This window comes from Musa acuminata, chromosome BXJ1-5 (genome assembly GCF_036884655.1).
Source record: "Musa acuminata AAA Group cultivar baxijiao chromosome BXJ1-5, Cavendish_Baxijiao_AAA, whole genome shotgun sequence".
In the NCBI taxonomy this organism is placed as follows: domain Eukaryota; kingdom Viridiplantae; phylum Streptophyta; class Magnoliopsida; order Zingiberales; family Musaceae; genus Musa; species Musa acuminata.
The window spans coordinates 428,710-453,893 of record NC_088331.1 but is presented as its reverse complement, the minus strand read 5'-3'; the positions used below and the strand labels follow the sequence as shown (position 1 = coordinate 453,893).

The 25,184-nt window shown below is 36.7% G+C and overlaps 3 protein-coding genes across 6 annotated transcripts; 2 read left to right on the top strand and 1 right to left on the bottom strand.

Annotated features, from left to right (window-relative positions):
- The first annotated feature begins 12 nt into the window (after positions 1-12).
- Positions 13-3,888, top strand: LOC135672842 (putative anthocyanidin reductase). Of its 3 annotated transcripts, none has more exons than XM_065181271.1 (6): positions 13-354; positions 1,491-1,658; positions 1,902-2,119; positions 2,427-2,586; positions 3,223-3,433; positions 3,522-3,888. In XM_065181271.1, exons 1-6 carry the CDS (start codon positions 204-206, stop codon positions 3,694-3,696), a joined length of 1,083 nt encoding a protein of 360 aa, XP_065037343.1. In that variant the 5' UTR covers positions 13-203; the 3' UTR covers positions 3,697-3,888. The 3 variants fall into 3 exon arrangements, with proteins under 3 accessions (XP_065037343.1, XP_065037345.1, XP_065037344.1); XM_065181272.1 differs by having other exon boundaries at positions 220-354; positions 1,496-1,658; XM_065181273.1 differs by lacking the exon at positions 1,491-1,658 and having other exon boundaries at positions 18-354.
- Positions 3,889-5,078: 1,190 nt separating this feature from the next.
- On the top strand, positions 5,079-21,729 carry LOC135581970 (histone-lysine N-methyltransferase ATXR2-like). Of its 2 annotated transcripts, XM_065181270.1 has the most exons (16): positions 5,080-5,237; positions 7,009-7,041; positions 7,139-7,214; positions 8,789-8,874; positions 8,942-9,303; positions 9,596-9,708; positions 10,062-10,093; positions 11,435-11,577; positions 17,107-17,194; positions 18,545-18,593; positions 18,744-18,798; positions 18,990-19,059; positions 19,133-19,202; positions 20,298-20,374; positions 21,098-21,154; positions 21,289-21,729. In XM_065181270.1, exons 3-16 carry the CDS (start codon positions 7,157-7,159, stop codon positions 21,403-21,405), a joined length of 1,377 nt encoding a protein of 458 aa, XP_065037342.1. In that variant the 5' UTR covers positions 5,080-5,237; positions 7,009-7,041; positions 7,139-7,156; the 3' UTR covers positions 21,406-21,729. The 2 variants fall into 2 exon arrangements, with proteins under 2 accessions (XP_065037341.1, XP_065037342.1); XM_065181269.1 differs by lacking the exon at positions 7,009-7,041 and having other exon boundaries at positions 5,079-5,237.
- Positions 21,730-22,170: 441 nt separating this feature from the next.
- On the bottom strand, positions 22,171-24,347 carry LOC135674880 (polyubiquitin-like). The gene is made up of 2 exons (XM_065185130.1): positions 24,302-24,347; positions 22,171-23,157 (listed from the first exon to the last, which is right to left on the bottom strand). The coding sequence occupies exon 2, from the start codon at positions 23,155-23,157 to the stop codon at positions 22,465-22,467; it is 693 nt and encodes a 230-aa protein (XP_065041202.1). The 5' UTR covers positions 24,302-24,347; the 3' UTR covers positions 22,171-22,464.
- Positions 24,348-25,184: the final 837 nt, after the last annotated feature.

Below are 25,184 nucleotides of genomic sequence, written 5' to 3'. Positions count from 1 at the left end.
GCATGACTGCGCTATCCAGCACAGATGCATGCATCAAATCGATGACATGACACATACTGGATGTGTCCTTATGATTTGAACCTTTCCTTGACACGATCGAGCAATCACACATCAACAAAGTACAGTGTCACCGTTCTCCCCCATCTCCATTTACCTCCATATCAAGCTTCAGCTTCAAGACTTGCAGGAGGAGGAAACCAGAGATGGATGGCCACCAAACTGTAGCAGCGGCGGCTGCATCCGGTGCGAGGCGAGTTGCATGTGTGACTGGTGCAACCGGGTTCATTGGCTCCTGGCTCGTCCGATCTCTTCTCCGAAGGGGGTATCACGTTAATGCAACGATCAGGGATGCAGGTTGGTCTGCTTACGGTCCCCCTCCTCTGCGCTTGGAAGAATCTGCTTCCATCATGTAGGACTTTGGCCTGAACTATTCTTGCTTGTTTCTTTCGATCTTGATTTGTTGTCGAAAAGTGAGTGAGTGAGATGATGAACAGAAGCCTGTTCTTATCTCAGCATTCATCTTTAATGAATCATAACTTGGTGTTAGGGAAGGTGTCATAGATTCTGTCAGCACTGAGTGGGGAGAGCTGGTTGAAGATCTTCGACGCTGATCTCAGTGAGGATGGAAGCCAAGAATGGTTTTGGCCTCAACTGTTCTTGCTTGAATCTTTCAGTCTTGATGTGGTCTTGCTCGTTGAAGAATGAGTGACTGAGTGAGATGATCACTTTCTGCACCGATGAACAGAAGCCTGTTCTTATCTCGGCTTTCATCTTTAATGAATCATAACTTGGTGTTAGGGAAGGTGTCATGGCTGCCGTCATCGCCTATCTCCGTGAGGATAGAAGCCAAAAATGGTTTTGGCCTGAACTGTTCTTGCTTGTTTCTTTCAGTCTTGATGTGATGGCAGAATGAGTGAGATGATCACTTTCTGCAGTGATGAACAGAAGCCTGTTCTGATCTCAGCCTTATCTTTAATGAATCGTAACTTGGTGTAACGGAAGGTGTCATGGCTTCTGTCAGCACTGATGGAGAAAGCTGGTTGAAGAAGGTCTTGGACGCCGATCTCAGTGAAGATGGAAGCCGAGAATAATTTTGGCCTGAACTGTTCTTTCTTGTTTCTTTCAGTCTTGATTTGATCTTGCTGGTTGAAGAGAGAGTGAGTGAGATGATCACCTTCTGATTCCATGGATTGAACAGAAACCTGTTCTGATCTCAGCCTTCATCTTTAATCAATCATAACACTGCATGATTGCTTTCTCTTTTCCTTTAAAGAGAGAACATGATAATACATGTTACAAAGTATCGACAGTATAGATGAAAGCAAAAGAAACAATAACCTCAGCACGCTACTATTGATGTGTTCCAACCATCAGATAAGCTAAATCTTTTACTATGTTAATGGAAATAGAAACAGTAAAACCAGCATGTTGGAAGACTAAGCAATGTACTACAGGTGATATTAATGCTAAACTTATTTCCTTGGTGTAAGGGAAGGCATCATGGCTTCTGTCAACACTGAGAGGAGAAAGTCGGTTGAAGATCTTCGAAGCCGATCTCAGTGATGATGGAAGCTACGATGAGGCAGTCAAGAACTGCCAGTTTGTGTTCCATGTAGCAGCCTGTATGGAATTCAACACCACAGCAAAAGAAAATATTGGTAAGTTGTTTCCGTATGGGAAATGATTTACTTGTCTTGACAAGAAAATTCTTGATGCCACCATCAGAATCCTACATGTAAAATTGAACTAATTATGTTTGATCATTCTTCAGCCTAAAGTTAGCTCAAATTTCAGACATCTCTCAAACTCTTTCAACAAACCTTGACAGAAATTTCAGCAAAACCCTTGGTGAAGTACTGCAAAATTCAGAAGGACTAACGTGAACTCCATTGTGATTGTAGAGAACCATGTAAGAACAAAGATATTGGAACCGGCAGTAAGAGGAGTGATTAATGTCCTACAAGCTTGTGCAAAATCAGGTTCAGTTAGGAAAGTGGTATTTACATCTTCCATTAGTACCATCACCGCCAAAGATGATGAAGGGGAGTTGAGATCGATGGTCGATGAATCATCTATCGTACCGATAAATCAAGTTTGGAAGACAAAGCCAAAAGGATGGGTAAGTTCTCCATCTTTAAAAACGTATGTATGTGATTGTCTCCTTGCACTAATAACTGCAATAAACTATTGAAGCCTTTCTTTGATTCCAAGGGGCTTGACGTTGCAACTTAAGTTTCCTTTTTTTCTCTTTTTGTTGTCACTTTGGATGAACTACTGTTTAGAAACAGTATTTTTTATCACTTCATCTGCCAATGGAAAGATTACAGCAGTAGTAGGGTTTTATCAGCTACTTGATGTAGATGACTGCTTCTGACTGCACTAGATTTAGCAGTTCATCTGTTGCAGTGACACCTTCCAAACTGCAGGTCTATGTTCTGTCAAAGCTATTGACTGAGGAAAAGGCATTCCAGTTTGCCAAGGAGAAGGGCATTGACTTGGTGTCAATTATCCCACCTACAGTAGCTGGTCCTTTCCTAACTCCAAGTGTTCCTGCAAGTGTTCAAGTTCTGCTGTCACCTATTACCGGTAACTTCCAACCCAACCTACTTATTAAGATTGCAAAGCTTTTCTCCCTTGAAAAAACATGATGCCTTCTTCAACAGTGTTGACTTCTAGTACTTAATATGTGGTAATATAGAGTAGCTTAGGATGTTTATTCAACTCCCTAAATCACAACAATCAAAATCTAAATCAAGAAAGATATAAACCATCATAAGTATCGAATGGCACGGTCTCTTTTCTTTTCTAGAGTGAAAAAAATGAGGAATGCAGAGTAACATATATTTACTGAATCTAGTGCCATATCGGTACCAATTTATGTATTTTCTAGAACAGGAATATGAAGAACTCAGGGAAAAAAAATTAGTTCATTAAAGTATCTACGACATAGAAATTAGTTCTGGACGATGTTTATATGTTCAACATGTGTAGTGAACTCGACAACTAGGTCTGTGGAGAAGACTATGTGTACCTCAAACTCTTTGAAACAACACATTTTACATTCACACATACTACAACAAAGAAAGAATCAAATTTTATTTGAACCTGACTTTTCTTAATTTTAGAGAATGATATCGATACTATAGATAGTTTACTAAATATACCTAGCTATTCTCCTGACTGTCCAAATTTATTTGTACATTCTTGCACTACTGTTGACAGGTGATCCAGAACTCTATCCTATACTAGCCTCAGTACACTCCAGATTGGGTTCAATACCATTGGCACACGTTGAAGACATATGCAACGCACATATATTTCTAATGGAACAACCTATGACCGAAGGCCGATACATTTGCTCTGCTGGCAGCTGTTCTTTGCCTGAACTGACTGATCTTCTATCTAAAAACTACCCTGCACTTAGTTCTAAAAGGTAATTGTTCTCAATCTGGTCCATAAACGAGTATTTTAATAGTTTTGGCTGGTATCATAGAATGACAAAATGCCACACATGCTTCCAGGTTCCATGAGAACTCCTGCATTTCTATACATCCAGCAATATCTTCCAAGCATTTGACTGACCTGGGTTTCGCGTTCACATATAGCGTAAGAGATATTATTCAGCAGAGTGTTACATGTTGTGTTGAGGGTGGTTTCCTGAAATTACATGAGAATGAGGACGACATGGTGCCATAGTTTACCTTGTTTATTGGAGGAAAGATCATTAGAATCCAAATCCTGAAAAAGAGAAAGTAGTATAGATCTTTAGGCCAAAGAGCTGCAGAATTTTAAGTTTATATAATAGTTCCCTGTAACAGTCTACTAAGCAGTAAGCAGCACGAATAAAACAGACTCATCAAAGAAGACAAACATTTTGCAGTTATTTAATTTTTCTTTCTACTAATGAATCTATATTTTGTTTTCCCTAAAAAATTTTTTTCTTAGATCACGTATGAACATTTGCTTTTGAACATGTACCCTAAGTTGATCAGTAGCTGAGCATCAGTGTTTATGAGCACTCACATTATGGTGCCAATAAATTGTTCTACCACAAAAAGGAGTATCAACTACTCATCTAGTCTCAACACTCTAGTTCATCATCTAAAGAAAGATGATTGGAGCAAATCAGTCACTAAGTTTCACAATGGAGTCTGCAAATTATTGCATGTCTTAATGTTAGTTTCGACAATACTGCATTGGGTGAAATGCAGTGCAGAGAGTTCCAAAATGAGTTGACAGGAAGAATTTAATAGGTTATAATGTATTCCTAACTTGGATTTTCACATAATAAAATAGGAGGAATAGATAAATATTTCAAAGTTTGAATTAGGATTAGAAGTGACATCTAGATAATGATGAAGCTGACAAAGGCTATAATTTGCTGAGCTCTAAGATGAATGTTAAATTCAGAAACTTAATTAATCTACAAATAACCTAATGCAAGCCATGATAGATGTACATAAAGAACTGAAAAAGAGAATATGAAAATATGAACATTTCTACAACCTAAAAGGAAAAGGAACAGAGATCAAAGCATTGAGACACCAAGAAAAGCAAGATTGGTTGCATGAAGAGCTGCATCACAGAAAGATCAGAAAGAGAAAGGAAAGTGCCCTATTTACCTGCATTCTTAGACCTCCAATGCCCTCCCCTTTTCCAAACTGCTCCCCAATCCATGGCATATTATATTACTAGCAAGTGTTAGTACAAGACATGGCCTCCAAGGAATCATGACGAGCTACAACATCGCCAAGAACAGAATCAGGATTGATTCCCAGGCCACATAGGTCGATTCATCTCACCACCACCCTCATTCATAGTGACTCCCCAACCCAACTTTCAGAAGATGACTTCAAATCTCTCATGTGAGTTTTACCTGAAGCAGCTCTTTATATATATATATATATATATATATATATATAACACAACAATTCATTTCATTGGAGAGAAAAATCGACAATTAGAGACCGCCGCGGGAGATGGAGGGCCAAGATCGAGCAATCTATGACCGGCACGAATCTAGATGAATCGTTGCTCGGTTAGAGATGCACGTGTACATATTGGAGCTGGGAATGCTCGCTCCCCTAAACCTCTCACCGAAACCCTCCACCGTCTGTGGCGTCCTCTCAATCTCGATGGAAGGAGGCAGCGGTAGCAGCAGCCCGTGCCCTCTTGATAAGGAGTTCTCTGATCAGATAGCTGTCCTTCTGTCACCTCCCTCTCCTGAATCGATTAAGGTCGAATATTGCTCTCTCTCGGATTATCGTTTCTTCTTTAAATGTCGTGGTACGACAACAACTACGAGCCGTAACGTTCCAACGATTCTTTCTTCTTTTCTCGCGGTGTCCCCCGAAAAAAGTATTGAATTTTGATGAAGCAGCAGATTTGTTATTCAAAATGAGATTTTTAAGCATCCTAGCGTTTCCTTTGGATCAAACCCTGTGGAAGATGAAAGCTTAACAAAGGAGGGCCAATAAGTTAAGTACGATGGTTGTTCTACTGAGTAATAGTAGGGGTTGCAAGATAAGCCGCTGTTTTAGTTCGAGTTAGGTGCTTGGTTACGGTTCCTTTGCAACCGGGGAAACCAACGGTTGAGTCTCGGAAACAGCCTCTCTAACAAGGTTGTATGCGTTGACTCTTTTGAGACTCTGCATTGGTGGGAGCCTTATGCACTGGGTATGCCCATATATGATGCTTGGCCTTTAGAGTTATATTTTCTTAATACATGAGCTAAAAGTTTGCCAGATTGTGTTGAACAGTTCTTATTTATGGCTCTAGTGTTAGATTAACAATCAGGGTTTCTTTGGAAATTAGGAATACATGAGTTAAAGTTTGCCTCATTTTGTGAAAAGGTTCTTGTTTTGGTTCTACTGTATTGCTTACCATTAGGATTTCTCCGAGAGCTTAAGTTCGCTGTGCCAAATGGTTTGAAAGGTTAGCCAGAATCAACATCTACCACATATTAAAGAAATTGATTTTAACATATATTATATGTGTGTTTTCTTAAGAGATAGTAGGGGCATAACATAATCATAGGATGAGGTATGGTGCTGTGTTAAATATTGGTCACCTCATGATTTATGATCTGTTGCAAGGAATCTCTTATGGATGATTTGTTGCCTAATTGATAGAATTAACGTGAGTATGCTCTATGGTTATGAAGTTTCGCATTAGGCCCTGCATTTTACATTGGATTGGACCCCAATACTCAGGAATTTTGCTGTTTGTTCAATTTTCTGTTTCTGAGTGCTGTTATTGGAAGTCTGAGAGGTTGGAAAAGATTGCCCTATTGTTTTCTTTTCGTGGTGAAAGTCTCCTGTATCAGCTGTGTATGTAGGACAGAAGGATTAAAGTTAAACCATGTAAACCTTTGTGTTGTCTCTATTATCTCATCCTTTTTTCTTCTTTTGGTTGTGCATCTCAAGATACTCTATTTGTTCTAACATGGGACCTCTCTTGAGTCATACTTCTTGAAATAAAACTGTGCCAAATTTAATTGTCCACTTCTATCAGGATTTCAGTGTCACATAAGAAAGTCAGTTAACTGGAGAAAGAAAGAAAAAAAGAGAACTTACATGCCTTAAAGCATGCAATTTCATGACATCATCAAGAATCAAACACTGATGATGTATGTTTAAATTTGTAATTTCATGGTATCAGTGTTGAGTGAAGTTTTATAAGCTGAAAACTTGGTTAACAAAAATGTAATTTTTTGCAGAAGGATAGAAAGGAAAAGATTGATGAAGAGGTTGCTTAGTGGCAAAAGTTAGCTGAAGGCTTAAAGCAATGTTGAGGTCATGATGTTGATGTCTTGTAGTTAGTGATGAAATAGAAAAAATCCACTTTTCTATAGATCTCTTTTTTGTACGATATTGCACACATGAATTATTGGTAGATTTGTACTAACAAATAGCATGCAACTATCAAATTCATTCCCTTTTTTCTATATGTGTTTTATTTATCTACCAACACTCTGGTTTGTGATGATGTGTTTGGTGGCAATTACAGCATTGCGGATTTGTAAGACGATGAAGATAGAACGTATTGTTAATCTTCACCAATCCTTTGTCTTTTGCCTAAACTTGATGTATATATCTTTGCAGTATGTCCGTACTAAGACATATTTATCTTGTTTCAGGATTACTATGATGAACTTATGAAAACAAGAAAATGCAACAATTTAAAGATAAATTTTAGCAACAGTAGTGGGAAAGGTATAATTTTTCATCTTTTTTCACCTCCATCTTGCTTATTTGTCAGCATATTTATACCTATATTATGTTGACTCCTGCTGGAAGGGATTGTGACTATGCTGCCATAATATCTCAATTAATATGACTTCAGTATTCTTCAATTGGCAGATTAATTTCTTCGCTGACATTATCATCTTGGGTATATTTTGTGTTAGACAACTCAACTTCATTCTCAATGGCCATAGAATATCTTTGTAGTTGACCCCATATAGCAGGGACATCACAGCTTCATCTTGTTATATTTCAACAATATGTGAGAAAATGATGCCAGAACTTGAAGCCCTTCTATACATCCTAAGGGTCAGATTAGTGTTGTAAGGCAGCAAACCTTTATCAACGAACTCTTAACTGTGGTTAGAGTAGAACAGGCCACTTACAAATTTTAACAAGCATAACATCAATTACATTTAGCGAAAAATGAATGTCATTACACTATAGAGAGAATATCTTGGATAATGAAATGAAATGAAGAAAGTAAGATGAAATAGTTACAGAAAGAGCAGAGTACAACTGCTACAGCCTACAGAGACTTGTGTATCACTCAACGTCATGTATATATTTGGAGCAGTGATTGCTGTACCACCTGAAATGGTATGGTACAGGACTGGGCGTGGACCAATACGTGGACTACCCCCGTTTTGGGTGGTTCGATTAAAATAGTAAAAAAAATTGAAAAGTGATGGGCCCCAGTCCATTTCAGCGTTAGAAAAGAAAAAAAAAGCAAATAGTTTGCAAGCCCTCTTCTCGTATATGATGCCACAGCCCTCGCCGTTGCCTCTTTGCCGCTGCCGCTTCCACTTTGACGCTGCCACTGTTGCTGCTGCACTTCTCCTCCTCCTCTTCTTTCTTCTTCCTTTCTCCTTCTTCCTCTTCTGTTCCTCCACTGCCTCTTCCTCTTCACCCTCTTTTTCTTCCTCGTCATAACACTGGAACACACCTATGTACCATGTGTCGGTACACCAATATAGACTGGTATATATCGTTCCAGCAGATAGCTGAAACGGGTCTGGTACCCAAAAAGGAAAACCCTGATTTGGCGCTTCATTCATCATCCAAAATACCGAAATTTCCTATCTTTTTCAGCAGCTGTTTCAAGGAACGGAACATGAGCCCATCTGCACAAGTCAGTTATTGTGTATGCTTGTGATATAATCAGGTCAAGATTTATGTCTCATCTAATCCACAAATGATACAACAAGCCATACTGAGAAACATCAAATGACATATAAAAGCTATAACTAAAAGAGTTGCAAAAACTGATTATGCTTGAAACACTTGATAGAATCATTGAAAACAATTTTTCCTGGGAATATAGAAATCTGTAGAAATGGAATATTCTCTTGCTCTTCCTGGGGAGGCCTATATTCTCCTCTGGAATTAGAGAATATCTTGAACTTCATATGAAACAAATAGAATTAAATTAAGTATAAACCTAAAGTTTATTTAGTGACATTATCAATATTAGTTTAAACTTTTTCCTTATAGTTCAATCTAATCGAGGAGTGTGGTGCCTTGAATTCTGTGTGTGAGTGCAGCTGTCTATGCCATCAAGGAATTTGAAGAAGGTGAACTTGTTTTAAAGGATCAAATACTTGTAGCAGCTCAACACAGTTCTAATAAGGTCTCTATTATTATGTCATCTTTTTAGACATCCATATTACTTGGTGATTGTTGTTTCACCTTTGCAGGTTGATTGTCTTGTATGTAGTTACTGTTTTCGCTTTATTGGTTCTATAGAACTTCAAATTGGGAGGAAACTCTATTTGCAAGAGTTGGGATTATCTGCTAATAAGGAGTGCAAAGAGTCATTGTCAAGATTTCCAGAAAAAGCGTGCACAAGAGTGTTAGATGACATAAAAAAACATTCTGTCTCAAATGGAAGCCATGATATAGGCTCAAGTACTTATACAAACTCAAAGGACAATTCTATTCCTACGGAGGTGCTACATTCACTTATCAATGGCAATATGTCTTTGCCTTATACAAATCTATTTGCTTTACCTTCAATTTTTGATTGTCCCGGTGGGTGCAAAGAAGAACATTATTGCAGGTTAGAAATGCAATGGCATATTCACTAAATGCTTTCTGTCATTGAAAACATGTTCAAGTTTTAGAAGGTGAAAACTTCAAAACAAGTGAGCAATGGTATTAAACACATTTGTTAGTCATGCTTATAGATCATAAATAACTGGAAGTTTATCAATAATTACCATGATGTCAAGTTAATGCTTTAAATGCTTCTTTATTGTTCATTATTATATGTATTCAATATCTTGTCTATTTTTTTGTTAAACCATATCCTGCTTTTAGATCCTTTTGACTGAATTGCTTTATTCTTGTAGCAAATTATGTACAGATTTGGACTGGGAATCATTTCATTCTTTGCTATGCACTGGGAGGAATACAGAATCATCAAAAAGGGATGCAATACTTAAATTTATAGAACATTCCAATGGTAAGTTAACTACATGAAAATGTGTTACTCAATGCCTCATCCTCTTATAAAAGACTCTTTTCCCGTAATTTATTCTAAATTGATTGTATTATGTACTAAATCATGGCTAATGTTTTGATGATTATTTCCCTCTGCATTGCTAATGGTTAGAATCAGTTAAACTGATAGGAGATATAAACCTAAAATTCAGTGGCATAGTGTTGACCATGAAATCTACTTATTTGTACCCTTCTAATAGATTATTTTATGTGATGCTGTGAACATGTACAACAAACTTTTTTTTAGTTATTTTTGTATTTATCTTACAATGAAATTACTTTTCCTATTCTAATGTTTATACTTGTCTTTTTTAGGAACAAATGACATTTTCATCCTAGCTGCAAAGGTATCCTGATTTGTCTATGTATCTAATCCTTGTTTAAGTAGTAAACTTCTATATCATGTATGAATTTCAACTGAAGTATGTGGTCTTTGCTTTCATGCTGCTTCAAAGATTTTAGTGGACCTTAAGACAAGAATCAGTTTGATACTTTGATTAGTTAGTTTTGCTGCTACTTATGAACCTGTTGAATTCTCAGTTTGTGCTTGCTGGCAGAATACCTTTTTATAAAACCTAAGATGAGCTTCCAACCCCTTCTTAGTGGCAACTGTCACATTGTCTCTAGCCTGGCAAGAGTAGGATGTTCTGGTTGGAAAGTTCTTTAGTTTCTTACCGATGAAAAATTATAAATGGAACTTAAACAAAATTTAGGTTCAATTCATTTCTTTAAAGTTACCTATAACATTTATCAAACTTGTAGATCATTTATTGTCTTGTGTCTCCACTTTCCTTCATTACTAATTTATGGACCAGACTTTGATCAATTAACTTAATCCATATGAATGATTTCTTTACATGTTTATACATTCATTAGCGATAAGTGATCTAGCAGGAATTATTGCTTATAACATGAAAAATGATGTGCCACCAGCTATTTCCTCAAAGTAATTATTGCCAATTTGGGAGGAAGGCAGACATTCTTTCAGCATCTTGCACTGTTAGAAAGACTGTCTAATGCTAATTTCCTTTGCAGGTCATCTGATAAACCACTTGTTCTATATGTGTAATTAACAAGCCTTTGCTCAGTGCTAGTTCATGGCTTCATAATTTTCATCCACCATTATCTGATGTAGTTTTTTTTGCTATGCAAGCTTTATTGATCTATAATCATTATAGTTTGCCTTACCGGTCCATACTGGTGTTAAATCATTATAATATAATGTTTCCATCTTTGTTACCTGAAATCACTTCTATCATTTTAAATTATTTGGCATTGATGCAAAATCCATGTTTATAATGAACATTGGAGAAGAAAGTGGCTTGTAATTACTCAAGGCATTTTTTGTGGTAAAAGATGTTATTAAACCTGACAGAATGAGTATATAATACTAGAATGAGAGAGCTCTTGCTGTAAAACATCCTTATTATTGGGCAACATATATGTGGAACCTTCTTTCTGAGTATGTCAGGATGAGTGATTTCGGAAGATTTTTGGTAACTGATTAAAATTTTGAATTTCTTAGCTTTTCCTTCATTCCCTGTTTTTCTTCTTTGTTACTTTGAAATGGATCTAATGCATCTCTTGTTAATCTTTTGCTAGTTTATTCTCATAAGCATCAGCGACATTACTTTATATTACTGATTCCTCTTTAACTAATTCTACGTCTATGTGGTTTAACGTGTCAGGTGATCTCATGTACCATTTTGAAATTTAGGAAACTCAAGAGGCTACGCTTTAAAGAGAATGAGAAGCGTGCTAAACTAGATGAAACAGACTTCCCTTTGCTTTTGGAGGCTTGGAAACCGGTTTCAATGGGCTTCAAGAAAAGGTAGTTTCACTTGTTATACATGTTGGTCATGCCTCATTAACTATAGGGAGCAAAGGGCCTTTCTATATATCAGCCATCTACTGCAACTCAAATCGAAAGTGCACTTGCAAAATTTGTTGTGGGTGATTGAAAGCTCAGATCAAGACAAATTTTTCCTGACTTATGATTTGATATCTCTCTTGTATGCAGATATTTTATATTTGAATTCTTTAAAGTTTTTGTTAGTCAGCTCTTTGCATCTTATGGCCCCTATAACTTTAAATTTGAAACTTCAAAGCTTTTTCTTAGTTACCAACAACGTTTGATGCTCAAGGGGTATGTCAATCTTAACAAATTAATTGAATAAGTAGATATGGAATTTTTTGTCATAGGGAGAAAACAGAATGGGTTCTAGGTCTAGAAGTCTCCTGACATGACTATTTGCAGGTTGTGACATTTACTATTGGGTATGTTTTGTTCCTTCTGGTGTAAGCCACAACAAGGTTAACCACATGGTGATGTAGAACTGGGTAGAGAAATAGAGAGAGAGAGCGAGAGAGGAGTGAGATTAGACATTAGAGAGGAGAGAAAGAGAGGAGTGAGATTATAAATTAGAGAGGATAGAAAGAGAGGAGTGAGATTAGAGATTAGAGAGGAGAGAAGAGAGGTGTGAGATTAAAGATTAGAGAGAGGAGAAAGAGGCTAGAAGAGAGTAGATGTAATTCTTTTTCATTCCAATCTGAAGTGTCTCATCCATTGACAAGCTCCATTATTTATAGGGGTTCTGGAGCGTTAGTACAATCAATGTAGGCAATGATTCCCAAGAGTAACCTCCTAGGGAAATTGTATGCCCTGTAGAAACCTCAAATGTGACTTCGAGGAGACCTAAACAGATTTAAAACAACTTATTACAACTGAGAAAAAAAAGATTACACCACTTAATACAAAAGTAGAGTCCTAATGTTAGTGCGTAGAAAGACTAAAAAAGTGCACTTAGTAAAAAAGTAGAGTCCCAATGTTAGCACCTAGAAAGACCAAAAAAATTTTCAATTTTTCACATAACTCTTACGAGTTTCTAGGCCAACTAATTAACGATTTTTGCTGCTTAGAATACACTTTTTTGAAATCCTATATAAAACTAGATGATTCTTCATCATTCTCCTCCAGTGGAAAAGAACTCAACCTCGGAAAGTGATATGCAAGGCACTTGTCCAATAATTTTGGTGCAAAGTCACAAAGTACCTCCAAAGTAATCCAAGTGGTATCAGAAGCAGGAAGATCATGCTACTTGACAAGAAAGTGTTACGTGATGTTTGTAGTAGACATAATAAGACGATTATCAAGAATGACCTCTATGACATCATTGTATTGTGGGAGAGTTGGTGCTTTAGGAGGATCGTCACCTACAAGAATATTGGTAGACAAAAGAGGCTAAAAAATACCATGATATGGAGTTAAATTATCCACATTAAAAATTGGACTTATATTTAAGTCAGAAGACAAATCGAGTATGTTTGCATTAGATCCCAATTTTTAGATAATAGGGAAAGGACCATTAGCTTGGGCATACAATTTGAATGAATTTTTGGGGAATCTCTTAGGGCGAACGCGAATCAAGACATAATCACCAACTTGTAACTCTTGACTCCTTCATTGTGCGTTAGAAGCAAATTTGTAATTTTTATTACTTAGGATAATTTTACATCAAATCAGTATGCAAATCATGAATGTGTTGAGCAAAGGAGTGGGTTGGTTATGAGACATGATAGTTAAGTGGAAGGGATGTAATATTAATGATATGTTGGATTTCCCGTAAGAGTGGTAGTTCACTAGGTAATTCTGAATGTATGACATCAAAAAATTCATCTAACAAGGATTTAACCTTAAGAGTTAGGTCAGGAGTAATACAAAGGCTAGGAATTTCTCTAGCAATGATGGCCATACAAGACTTGTTGTCTAAGTTTTCTACTTCAAAAGATTTAGGACCCAATAAGTGGAATCTCTTGGTGGTTGAGGCTTGTGAAAGAGACTTGAGGATTCTCGATTTGTACTTTTTTGATGGTTTTGTTGGTCGTAAGATGATGTTTTTACCTTTGTATCAAAAGACGTGTTTTCTCTCTCATGATCGATAACATTGAGGACATACAACCATTGTCAACCTATAAGAATATGGGCAACGCCCATTGGTAGAATGTCACAGTAAATCTCATCCTGGTATTTGCCTATTTTGATGGGTACCAAGCATCTCTTAGTCACGGGTAAATTCGCTTTGCCAACCCAAGCTACTTTGAATTAGAGGTGTCAATTATACCTGCGGGGATTCAAGGCATTTTTTATTACCCACGCAGTTATGGGATGAGGATGGGTAAAACACTCCGCCCATCCCCTCCCTGTACTCGTACCCACCCCGTCAATATGTGGGCTAAAATATTGGGCCTAGACATTGGACGGGTCAATCGCCCACATAATTCAAATCAGATTAGGTTGAGCCTTAGTTGAATCAATTGTGAGCAATTTGATTTGATTGAACCAGATGACATAGTATTAACAAATATTGTTGTTTATATTTGGATATATTTACATTTGAATATTGTTATGACATGTAAACTTTACAAATATTATTTGTTATTGTTTATAAACTTTGGTATTTTTAATTAATTTTGATAATATTTTTATTTTTTTAAATGAAATTGATTAATTAGGAGAATATAGAGAACCCGTAGATTCCTCACCCCAAATGGGGAATCCCCATCCTTGCTCCCACCTCGTCTAAACGGGGAATGAGGTGGGGATGAGGGATGATAGGGGATGGGGGCAAGGAAGCACTCCTTGCCTTACTCTGCCTGTTGACATCCCTACGTTGAATGATGTCAAATGTGACTCGACCTTTAGGTTTAGTCTCTGGATAATAGATTTTAAGACTATGTTCATAGTGCTACTCCCATCTATAACCAACTTGCAAGTTCTTTTCCTGCTTAGGATAAAAGTATAGAGGATACTTGTCCTCTTCGATTCATCGGAATCACTAGTAGTCGAGAGAATGATGCGGGCAACATTAACATGAGTATCTTCAATTTCTAGTTCATTTTCATCTCATGAGTAGGCTTTCAGTTTGAGAATTAGTGATCGAATGAGTTGTAGACGATTCATGGTTGGGTCAGGGGTGTTGCTAGTAGTGGGGATTTTTGGCTTGATAGAGTCACTACTTAGGGTAGATTGGGATATGGTTCTCTTATTGCAGACTGAGAAGATGCTTAATGAGTTGAATAGAGTTGAAGGTACTTCTCAATCTTCAGGGCTTATCAGAAGCTTCCTCCATGGTGTTGGGGGAAATTAAGGTAGACATCTCATTGGATGTCAAACCTTAACCCATTAACAAACCTTTGAATAACGGTGATCTAATCCTCCTTAATTTCACACCTAAGTAAAAGTTCCTTAAATTGTGCCAGATACTTAATCACATTAGAAGTCAATTGTTTCAGGTTTAGCAACTATTCAATTAGTTGGCTTTGAAAGTAGGTTGGCAAATATTTTTTCTAAGTTTTTGTTTCATGACTTCTCATTGAGTGATAGGAGGCTCTCGACGGTGTTCAAGAGTACATTGTACATGTTGCCAATACTTCCTAGTGGATCCTACTAGTTTCATTTTTGCAAATCGCACGCGTTCAATATTAGTCATTCTATACCACTCAAAGTAGCCCTCCATTATATCTAACTAGTCAACAAATGTATTTTAGTCAACCCTACCATCAAAGTCTAGCACATCCATTTTGACTCTTCTAGCCATTTCCACAAATTGTCAGTAAATCGAACTCGTTGACCTATTGCTTGGGTTTGTGAGTTTCTGACAGGTTCTAGGAATTCATCATAACGGTCAAAGGCTTGGTCATAAGATATTGTTGGAGCATAATTGTGAATAGGTGCCCTATATATGGACTTAGGATTCATTCGAAGTGGAGTTTGCGGAGTGAGCAAAATTCCATATTTAAAGTTATGAATTGTGGAGAATGGTCATGTTGCTTAACCAGCTTATCAACCTCCTAATTCATAGGTTGTTTTTCAAGGTGTCGGAGAGCTCCTAGGACTTGGGTTATTTGGTTAGATAACTTATTCAATATCGTGCTATGATCTTTTAGTTTGATCCCATGGATGTTTGCCTCACTTTGTTGATTTTGGGAATCATTAGGTTTTGGTTGGTTTTCACCTCGCCTAGTTATGATTCTATATGGACAAATTGTCTTTTGCTAATGAAGTTGTTAATTGTTGCAATGCACAAGGTAGCAATGCAATGATTCAAGTAGCTCTTCTTTTTTTTTTTTTTTCTCACTTTTGAGTTTTTTGTTTCCTACTTTCAAGGTTTTAAATTTTAGTGCTACTGTAGTTGACATTGTAGTTAAAGGGGAGAGAGAGGCTGATTAATAGAAAAAAAGGGAGAAAACGAGGGGAGAAGAAGCAATGAAAACCATGATCTAACAAAATATATAATTTTTTTTGCAACAAAAATATTTGTGGAGTTTTAAAAAATTATCGAGCACCAAGAGCTAAGTGGTCCACTAATTTTGTCGGGATGGTGGCTCCAAAGTCCAACTCCACACACAGGGGGTTGTCTTTGGAGGTGCAAGGATCCAAGAGTGTTGATTAAAGCTTTTACTATTAGTTGGGATCCAGTAAGGTACAGGGCAGGTTTCTTGGTAACTCTGATACCAAATTGATATAGAACAACATAGAGAAATAAAGAGAGAGCAAGAGAGGAGTGAGATTAGAGATTAAATAGGAGAGAAAGAGAGGAGTGAGATTAGAGATATGAGAGAAGAGTAAGAGGCTAGAGGAGTAAAGATGTAATTCTTTTTCTTTCCAATATGAAGTGTCTCATCTATTGGTCCACTATTTATAGCGGTTTAGGAGCCTTAGTACAATCAATGTAGATACCCAATATTAACCTCCTAAGGAACTTGTATGCTTTTTAGAAACCCCAAATGTGACTTTTATGAGGTCTAAACATTTTTGAAACAACTGATTATAGCCCAAAAGAGTGCACTTAATACAAAAGTAGAGTCCCAATGTTAGCACCTAAAAAGACCAAAAGGCTCTTCAATGTTCCACACTACTCTTAGAGTTTCTAGGTCAACTAATTGATGACTTTTTGTTGATTTCTTTGCCTAGAATAATTTTTTTTGAAATCATTTATAAAGTTGGATGGTTCTCCATCACATGAGAATCAAAATATTTCTACCAGGCCACATCCATCATCTGCAAATCAAAAGTCTATAATGCTCAAAGTTTTTCTCCATGTAATAGCAATGTATCTGTTGAAAGGAAGGAACTAATTTATGATGTGCTTGAACTTTTGCTACCCTTCTTAGACAACAAAATGATGTATGAAGGCTATCCATCATATTGGATAGGGGCAGAATTTATAAAATTTCTAATACAATCATTATTTCAATCCTCATAGTATTTCTTTGTTTTCTTAAAAGTAGCAATTTGCCAAGCTATAACTTTGTATCTATGTATTGGTAAGGTTGAGTGTCGATGCATTTGTTCTTGTAGGTGGTGGGACTGTATTGCTTTGCCCGATGATGTTGATTCTTCTGATGAAGCATCATTCAGAATGCAACTAAGAGACCTAGCCTTTACTGTAAGCATGCTCTTGCTGCAATATGTTAACAAACCTGAGTAATCTTGTGCTGCTAAATATGAATTTGATGTGCTTGAGACCTATTGCTATTGTATTCAATGATGGCCTTCTTGGGAACAAGTGTCTTAGACTCATTTTAGAGTTGATAAGAATCCATGGCATGGAATTCACTTGGTGGTTATTATGCATGTATCATGCTGATATGGTAAAATGGTAATGGTCTCTCCTTCGTGTTGGCACATCTGTGTTACTTGTTCTAAAATCATATTACTATTTTCTCTGTCCAAAGCTAAGTTGTTTGAAGAATGTCTGTTAAATAACTTATACAAGTGGATTCCTTTATTGTTTCTTAAATTTCATTCATGAACATGCACTTTTTGGTCTTTCAAAACCTCCATAAATCTGATGTTAACTACATCTCTACTCTTCCTTGCCTTAGTTTTAGCAAGTCCATAAATGCTCTCTTGCCTTAGATTTTACAGTCTATTAATCTCCTCCCAATTTTAGTTACAACTTTTGTAAAAGAATACCGTAGTCCTTGTAGTCATCATATATACAGCTCTTTGCCTCCTTTTTTAGCTACCATATTTCTTTTAAAATACCCTAGATTTTTTGTTGTATTCATTGTTTTTGGAACTTTATCATATGATAGCCAGCACTCACTTGGTGCTTTTAGACTTTGCAGAAACCGTTTGTCCTCATCATCTGGGTAACATCAAAGACTAACAACCATATTGACATTTTTCAAATTCTTTTGTTCCATTCTATATATTCGAAGAAATACATTGTTGCCTTTCGAATCTTATGACTTAGTTGCATCATGACCTTTTACTTTCAAAGTGGTTTGGGTGAGTAGCTTCCAAATAATAAAATGCTCATGAATGAGGTCACTTCGGCTTGTATTTCACTGTTTGCATAAAATATGATTGCCGTATTCAGTTGCAGGCTTGTCAATTCACTGTGTTGATTTATTAATTAGTTGCTTAGCCATTTGGACTGTTGTAATAACATACAAGAAAGTTATAGTTACCATATGTGATTGACAACTTATAAAAAAAGACGAGATGCAGCAGTTACTGCTATGTTTATCAATGTAGGCAAAATATATAAATGTCGATTACCTGCCTTTATGTACACATTCTGTTTGATTTGAGGTAACTAAAGAATTTGGTTCTTGTAATATTGTTTGCATAATTGTTTATTGCAGCTGTTAAGCTGTCATACTTAAGTTTTCTGTTCGTAGTCACTAGTATTATTGTACAACTATGATGTTGATACTTTATTGGTTAATGCCAAAGTAAAGATGGAGATTTTTAAATAAGACTTCAAGAAATTATGTTATCTTTGCAGTCCCTGCAGCTTCTCAAGGAAGCTATCTTCGAGGATGAATGCGCGCCTTGTATCCTTCTATATTTATCAATCAGTTGATTGAGACAAACTATATCTTCTTTAGTGTTGATAATTTGCTGATCAAGCTGGCCTTATCCGTTTTGGTAGGTTTCATTTAATTGCTATCAATTCCGATGTCACTTTCCTTGACTATGCTAAGTATTTTCACTTGAGATCTATGGGCATATTATTGGCATGTTTGAGCTTAATAATCTGTGAGTAACAGAACCTACAGATACTATTGTGCTGTAGATAGTAAGCTTTTTCCTTAATTTGGGATTCTTGGTTCTATTCAAATGTGTTATTCTCGATTGGCAGTATCTTTCTGTCTATACATATGTTCATCTTCAAGATAGCTTTTCCCATTATGGCCTCATCAAAAATGGTTATCAAATTATGAATGCAGTGATCTAGTTGTGGCATCGCCAGTTGAGGACTATTTCATACATATTGATGATCTTCCCTCTCCAGAGAAGGTAAAAACTAGTACACATACTTTCCATATGTCGTGAATCGCTCTTCTAAATAGGAGAACTTGATCTGTTGCAGGTGGAAGCTGAGAAACTAACACGACCGCTCCTGGAGTCACTAGGTGATGAGTATTCTGTTTGTTGTCAAGGTTAGTATAGTGCATCTGACCATGGTTGTAGTCCCTTGTTTTCCTAACCATACCTACCATACTGTACTTGTTTATACTGTACCAACTTTTCCAATTTCTATTACCAACATAGCTTTGATATCCACTATGCCAGAATTGCTCTGCTAATGCTAAAGCTTTCATGTTGAATTCATGTGATGTTGTTTTTCGTTATTTCCTCTAGTGTGTTTTTAGAGTGACAAGACACCCGAAGAATTCTGCATAGTTGCACAGTGCACTTTCACTTTCTCAACCTAAAACCTATCTTTTGTTTCTGTAATTTCTTATGCATTAAGTTTTACTCATCATTGATTATAGCCATATTGATCAAGCTTTGATACACTAATTACCAGTACTATATGAACACTGCTTGGCTGGTATGGACTGCTGCTGCACCATGCGGATGCATACTATTGTTGGTATGCTGTCCAACAATTTTTGGGCCAAATTTAACATTTAATGTTAATGATAATTTTGATTTTTTTTTATAGCTGAGTTCATAATATAACTATGATAAAACACATCAATAATACGGATAATTTATAGGTCAACCCAACTTCAGCCCAGAATCAAGTCAGCAATGATGTGGTAGGATTTAATATACTGAAAATAAAAGTCCAACAATTACCAAAGGTGTATTTATGTACACATGTGCTCCTCTTCTGCCTTACCAGACAGGAAAAACATCAACCTAGGACAGTGCCTGTTAAGGAACTCGGTTGTTGATGGGAATAGATAATAAAATGACCAAAAGTCAAGATTGTCAGAAACCCCGAAAGAAAAGCCAAAACAATATTTTGCTGCAAGAAAAAATGGAAAATTCCACTGAAAATACCAATCTTGCTTCTGTTTCAGACAAATTGTATTATTTGCTATGATATAAATTTATGTTCTATGACATAAAAATATAAGCATAAAAAGTCAATTTTACAGCTGTAGATTTTGAATATTCATTTAATGTGCTTTTTCTATATATGAACTTATCAAGGCAAATAATCAAATACCATTGCTTTTGTTCAAGATTCTTTCATTGAATAACAGATTGTCATGTCATTTATGTTTTACTTTCATGTCCAGGTACTGGGTTCTACCCTCTGCAAAGCTGCATGAACCATTCTTGTTGCCCCAATGCCAAAGCATTCAAAAGAGATGAGGTAAAACTTAAAAGGTTTAACCTCTATAGGTGTAAGTCTGAACCAACCAGTGTCATTTGAGGAGTTTCACATGTTAATATGGATCTGTCATATTTCTGATAGGCTACATGCTTGAATAATCACCCAGGGCAACATTTAAAACTTGCAGTATACTGAAAAGTATAACTTATGGGTCTTGATTCATGAATGAAAGCCTATTGTTTAATCACCTAGTTCTTAATAACCTCTTTTTTGTTTTTGAATCATTGCATTTGGCAAATACACAAAATTTAAGTGGTGCCTCCAAGTGTTATGAGAAATTATTTATTGATCTATAATTAAAACACCATGTCACAATAGTATGGTTGATGCAATGCTTAACATGACATTCCTTTTTTTTTTTTGTATATTTGCTGCTTAACACTATACTTACAGATTTCATCTCAGTAATTGTAATGCTGTCACTGTTATAAAGAGAACTTAGACACTCTGTTGTTATTTTTAACATCAGTTCAATATTTGCACAATTATTGCTCTTTTCAACTATTCAGACAAATAATTTATTTGGCACATATTTCGGCATAGAAAACATCCCCACATGTTGCAGGCTTTTGCATGTCTCAATTCTTGATGTTCTTTCAGAAACCTTCATGCTCCTCCACATATTAACCAGTTAAAAATGTCTTAGAATGTGTTTTTTTTTTTTCAAAATTTTGATGAAGTTAGAATTGACCTTCATTACAGGATAAAGACGGTCAAGCGATCATTATAGCAGCGCGACCCATTGTCAAAGGAGAGGAGGTATTGTATTGCTGAAGAACATGATGTTTTAAGAAGTTGCCATGTTCTAGCCGTAGTAGAATCCATTGTTAGCTTAGTAGGTTCCTGTTGCTGCTTTCGGTGGGAACCCTGATGCTTTGGATTAACTTCCGCAGATTACAATTTCATATATTGATGAGGATCTCCCATATGATGAGAGACAAACCCTCCTTGCCGATTATGGCTTTGGATGCATGTGCCCAAGGTGCTTGGAGGAGATGCCCGGAATGTGAACTTAGAAGATGAGGAAGAGTAGAGTCTTCTTAGTAGGCAATCAGCAAATCGTTGAAAGCATGGTTGGGGGAATTTGATCCCCTTTCAGTGTGCTTGATATCATTGCCCTAATATTTTAATCCAAATTTTCTAGATTATATACACACATTATGTGAGACAATTTAGGTGAATTTTTCTTGTCAAAAATGTTTCTCAGAAAAAGCTGTTGATTCTGCACATTGCTGGAAAATTCACAAAACAGTGATTTACTATTATACTATCAGTTCACAAAGTGGTGAAGATAAGATTTTGATTGTTATCAATGGAGATGGAGCCTTTTATTAGTTGAGATGGCCAATAATGTCTAAGTGGTGAAGATGTCATCTAACCTAGCAAAGATAACTGTTGATGGGCACAACAACCACTTAGATGAACTAACTACCCATTTTAAATGAAAGCCTTGCGAGGAAAGCAGAGACAATAAGATCGGATGGGAGACAAGTTTGAGGTTCTTTGTATGTTTTTTTTCTCTTCTTTTTGAAAATTAAAAGCTATATTAGTATACAAATCTGTCAAACAAAATTCAAACAGCATGAACTACTACTACTGCTACTTGCCAAATCGCAGAATGCTAATCGGAAAAAGGCACACGTTAAAACTGTAAGATCACCCAAGAACATGAACTACTGAAAGTAGCTATCATGTATAGAAAGAAGATAAATGATCATTTCCCAATAACATTTACATCAGCGGAGAGAAAGCAAAAATAAAAAATGACAAACACATGATAAAAAATTGTATTTAAATCGTCAGTAAATTCTTGAGACAATGTTGAACAAAGAATGTGTGGACAAAGAAAGCTAAACCAAAAGACCACCAATAAGCAATTGTATTCACAGCCCGAATGGCATTTCCTACATAAAACAAGTTTCTATTTACCTATCTAATTGCCGTTATTATTCAGCATGACAGCAAGAAAAAGACATTGCCATCAGACGGAGATCTAACAAAATACGAGACTAACAAAATTTCTAAGTGGAGATGAGAATCTAACAAGAGCAGAAGACCGTGTTTTCATTTCACTGGCCACCACGGAGTCGGAGAACCAGGTGAAGAGTGGATTCCTTCTGAATGCTGTAGTCGTCCAGAGTGCGGCCATCCTCGAGCTGTTTCCCGGCAAAGATGAGCCTCTGCTGATCCGGTGAGATGCCCTCCTTGTCATGGATCTTTGCTTTAAGATTGGCGATCGTGTCTGAGCTCTCCACCTCCAGGGTGATGGTGTTTCCGGTGAGGGTTTTGACAAAAATTTGCATCCCTCCCCCCCGGAGTCTCATTACCAAATGAAGGGTAGATTCCTTGTGGATGGAGTAATCGGCTAAGGTGCGGCCATCTTCCAATTGCTTGCCGGCAAAGATGAGCCTTTGCTGGTCCACGGGGATACCCTCCTTGTCTTGCATCTTAGCCTTCACATTCTCGATGGTGTCCGAGCTCTCGACCTCGAGGGTGGTAGTTTTGCCGGTAAGGGTCTTGATGAAGATTTGCATGCCACCACGAAGACGAAGAATAAGGTGGAGGGTGGACTCCTTCTGGATGGAGTAATCAGCGAGAGTCCGGCCATCCTCGAGTTGCTTGCCGGAAAAGATCAACCTTTGCTCGTCTTGGGGGATTCCTTCCTTCTCCCGGATCTTGGCCTTTAAATTCTCGACGGTGTCGGAGGATTCAACCTCGAGACGGATGGTCTTGCCGGTGAGAGTTTTCACGAAGATTTGCATCTGATACGAGCAACAACATGTCGATCAGGCATACACCCGTCGATTACACAGTACGAATATAATTCAAATGCAGAACAATTTACCCACAGAACAAAATTATCACACGATCGACCAGCAAAACCAAACAGATGATCGAAGCCATTCTTCTTCAAAATAAAGAAGAAAAATAACATCCAAACATAAAAACACCTCACATCTTTCATAAATAAAGATTAAGTCACAAAGAAAAAAATTGTAACGTTTCATCCTAAATTTAAAACCGACAGAATTATTTAACATATCAATCTTTTTGATAAAAATATTGTTCTATCTAAAAGAACAGGAAGGATCAATAAATCATACTAAATTAAAAGAAAAGACAGCGGACCCTAATATTTTGGATACTAAAACTTATTTTAAACAAATAAAAAATATATATATTACATCAAATAACAGACGTGGATTTAAATTGACATCTATCTATCTATCTATCTATCTATCTATCACTTGTGCAACGATGCATTAACCAATCCAAATATTCTAAAAGAGACTAAAGCCATATTACTTATCGCCGCATAACTATTAAATACGACAGAAAAACATCTGCAATCGAGCGCAAGCGTTACACCACAATATCAACACAAAAAATCTGTGATCTTTTAACTAAATTGGCGCCCAACATTAAATATCATATGGCAGATGAATCCAAAAGATACATAAAAAAGTAATTAATCTGAAATCTGCTACTACTAGAACCAGAAGAGTGCTAAAGAACGGGAATCACGAGTATAGATCACAGTGTCTAATCGCTAAAGATTAAAAAATACCTACACAGGATACATGAATCCAAAAGATTCATCAGCAGAGCAACGACTAATATATCCCGAAGAAGAATACGAATAATAGATCACATTACACGATCACTAGAGATCAATAATATCCACGGACTCTAAAGTATAAAGAGGGGAAAACATCGACGATCGTAAACCCTACCCTAATAATCTCGACTGATATAAAACAAACAGAGAAGGCACTGAGAAAGATCGCATATAACCATCTGATCCGCAATCAATTGAACGTAGCACAAACAATTACAAGGAAGAAGAAGAAGAAGAAGAAGAAGAAGAAGAAGACTAGGATGCGAGGAGAAGGGAAGGATATAAACCTTGAACAGCCTCGACGGTTTTGCGGAGGGAGACGAAGGAGTCGTATGCGTTAGCAGAGCGTACGGGAAAGAGGTGCCAAGGAGGCCTATTTATAGTGACTCGCGATGGCAGCTCAACACGTGGGATGGTGGGAGATGTCCGTATCGTCTACGGCTCCGACTCCTACCCGAGTTGGTCACCTGACTCCGAGCATGGACTCAATTTCTGAACTAAATTGGAGTGGGAATCACAATCTAAATTAGAATTGAAATCGGAATATGATCAAATCTTTTGGGTTTGTTTACAGTGGTAATTTTTGGAGTGACCAAATCCTTTCATATACTTGGTTTAAGAATTTTAGGAATTAAAATCAATGTATGTTATGTCGTGCTTTCCATCACATCTGTGATATTATTTTGTACGTACCTCTTTGATTTTATATGATATTTTGTTTTATATATATATATATATATTGATATTTTCCATCATCTAATTTTGTATACATACTTTTTTGATCTTTATGACTATGTATTTATTATATATTTTGATTATTATAATTAGCATTTTTAATTGACTTTAGATTACTCTGTTTCAACCATTGCGAATGATGACCTGCCGAGGGTGGCAAATAATGAATGATCTGTATTACGTATGTGGTTCATAGTGATTAATTGATTCACAAGAAGAAGTAACTCCAATTCCACTTTTCAAGCGTACTTAAACCAGAGATTCAAACAGGATTCCCAAGTTCGATTCCCAGTTCTACCAATTCTGATGAAAGAACGGCACATAGTTTATTCAAAATGAACACGGAATCAAACCACAATTGCAATCAAGTCAAAGATCTAACAAATATGTGTACTAACAAATGACAGAGACCAGAGAGCATTTGACACGGGCACA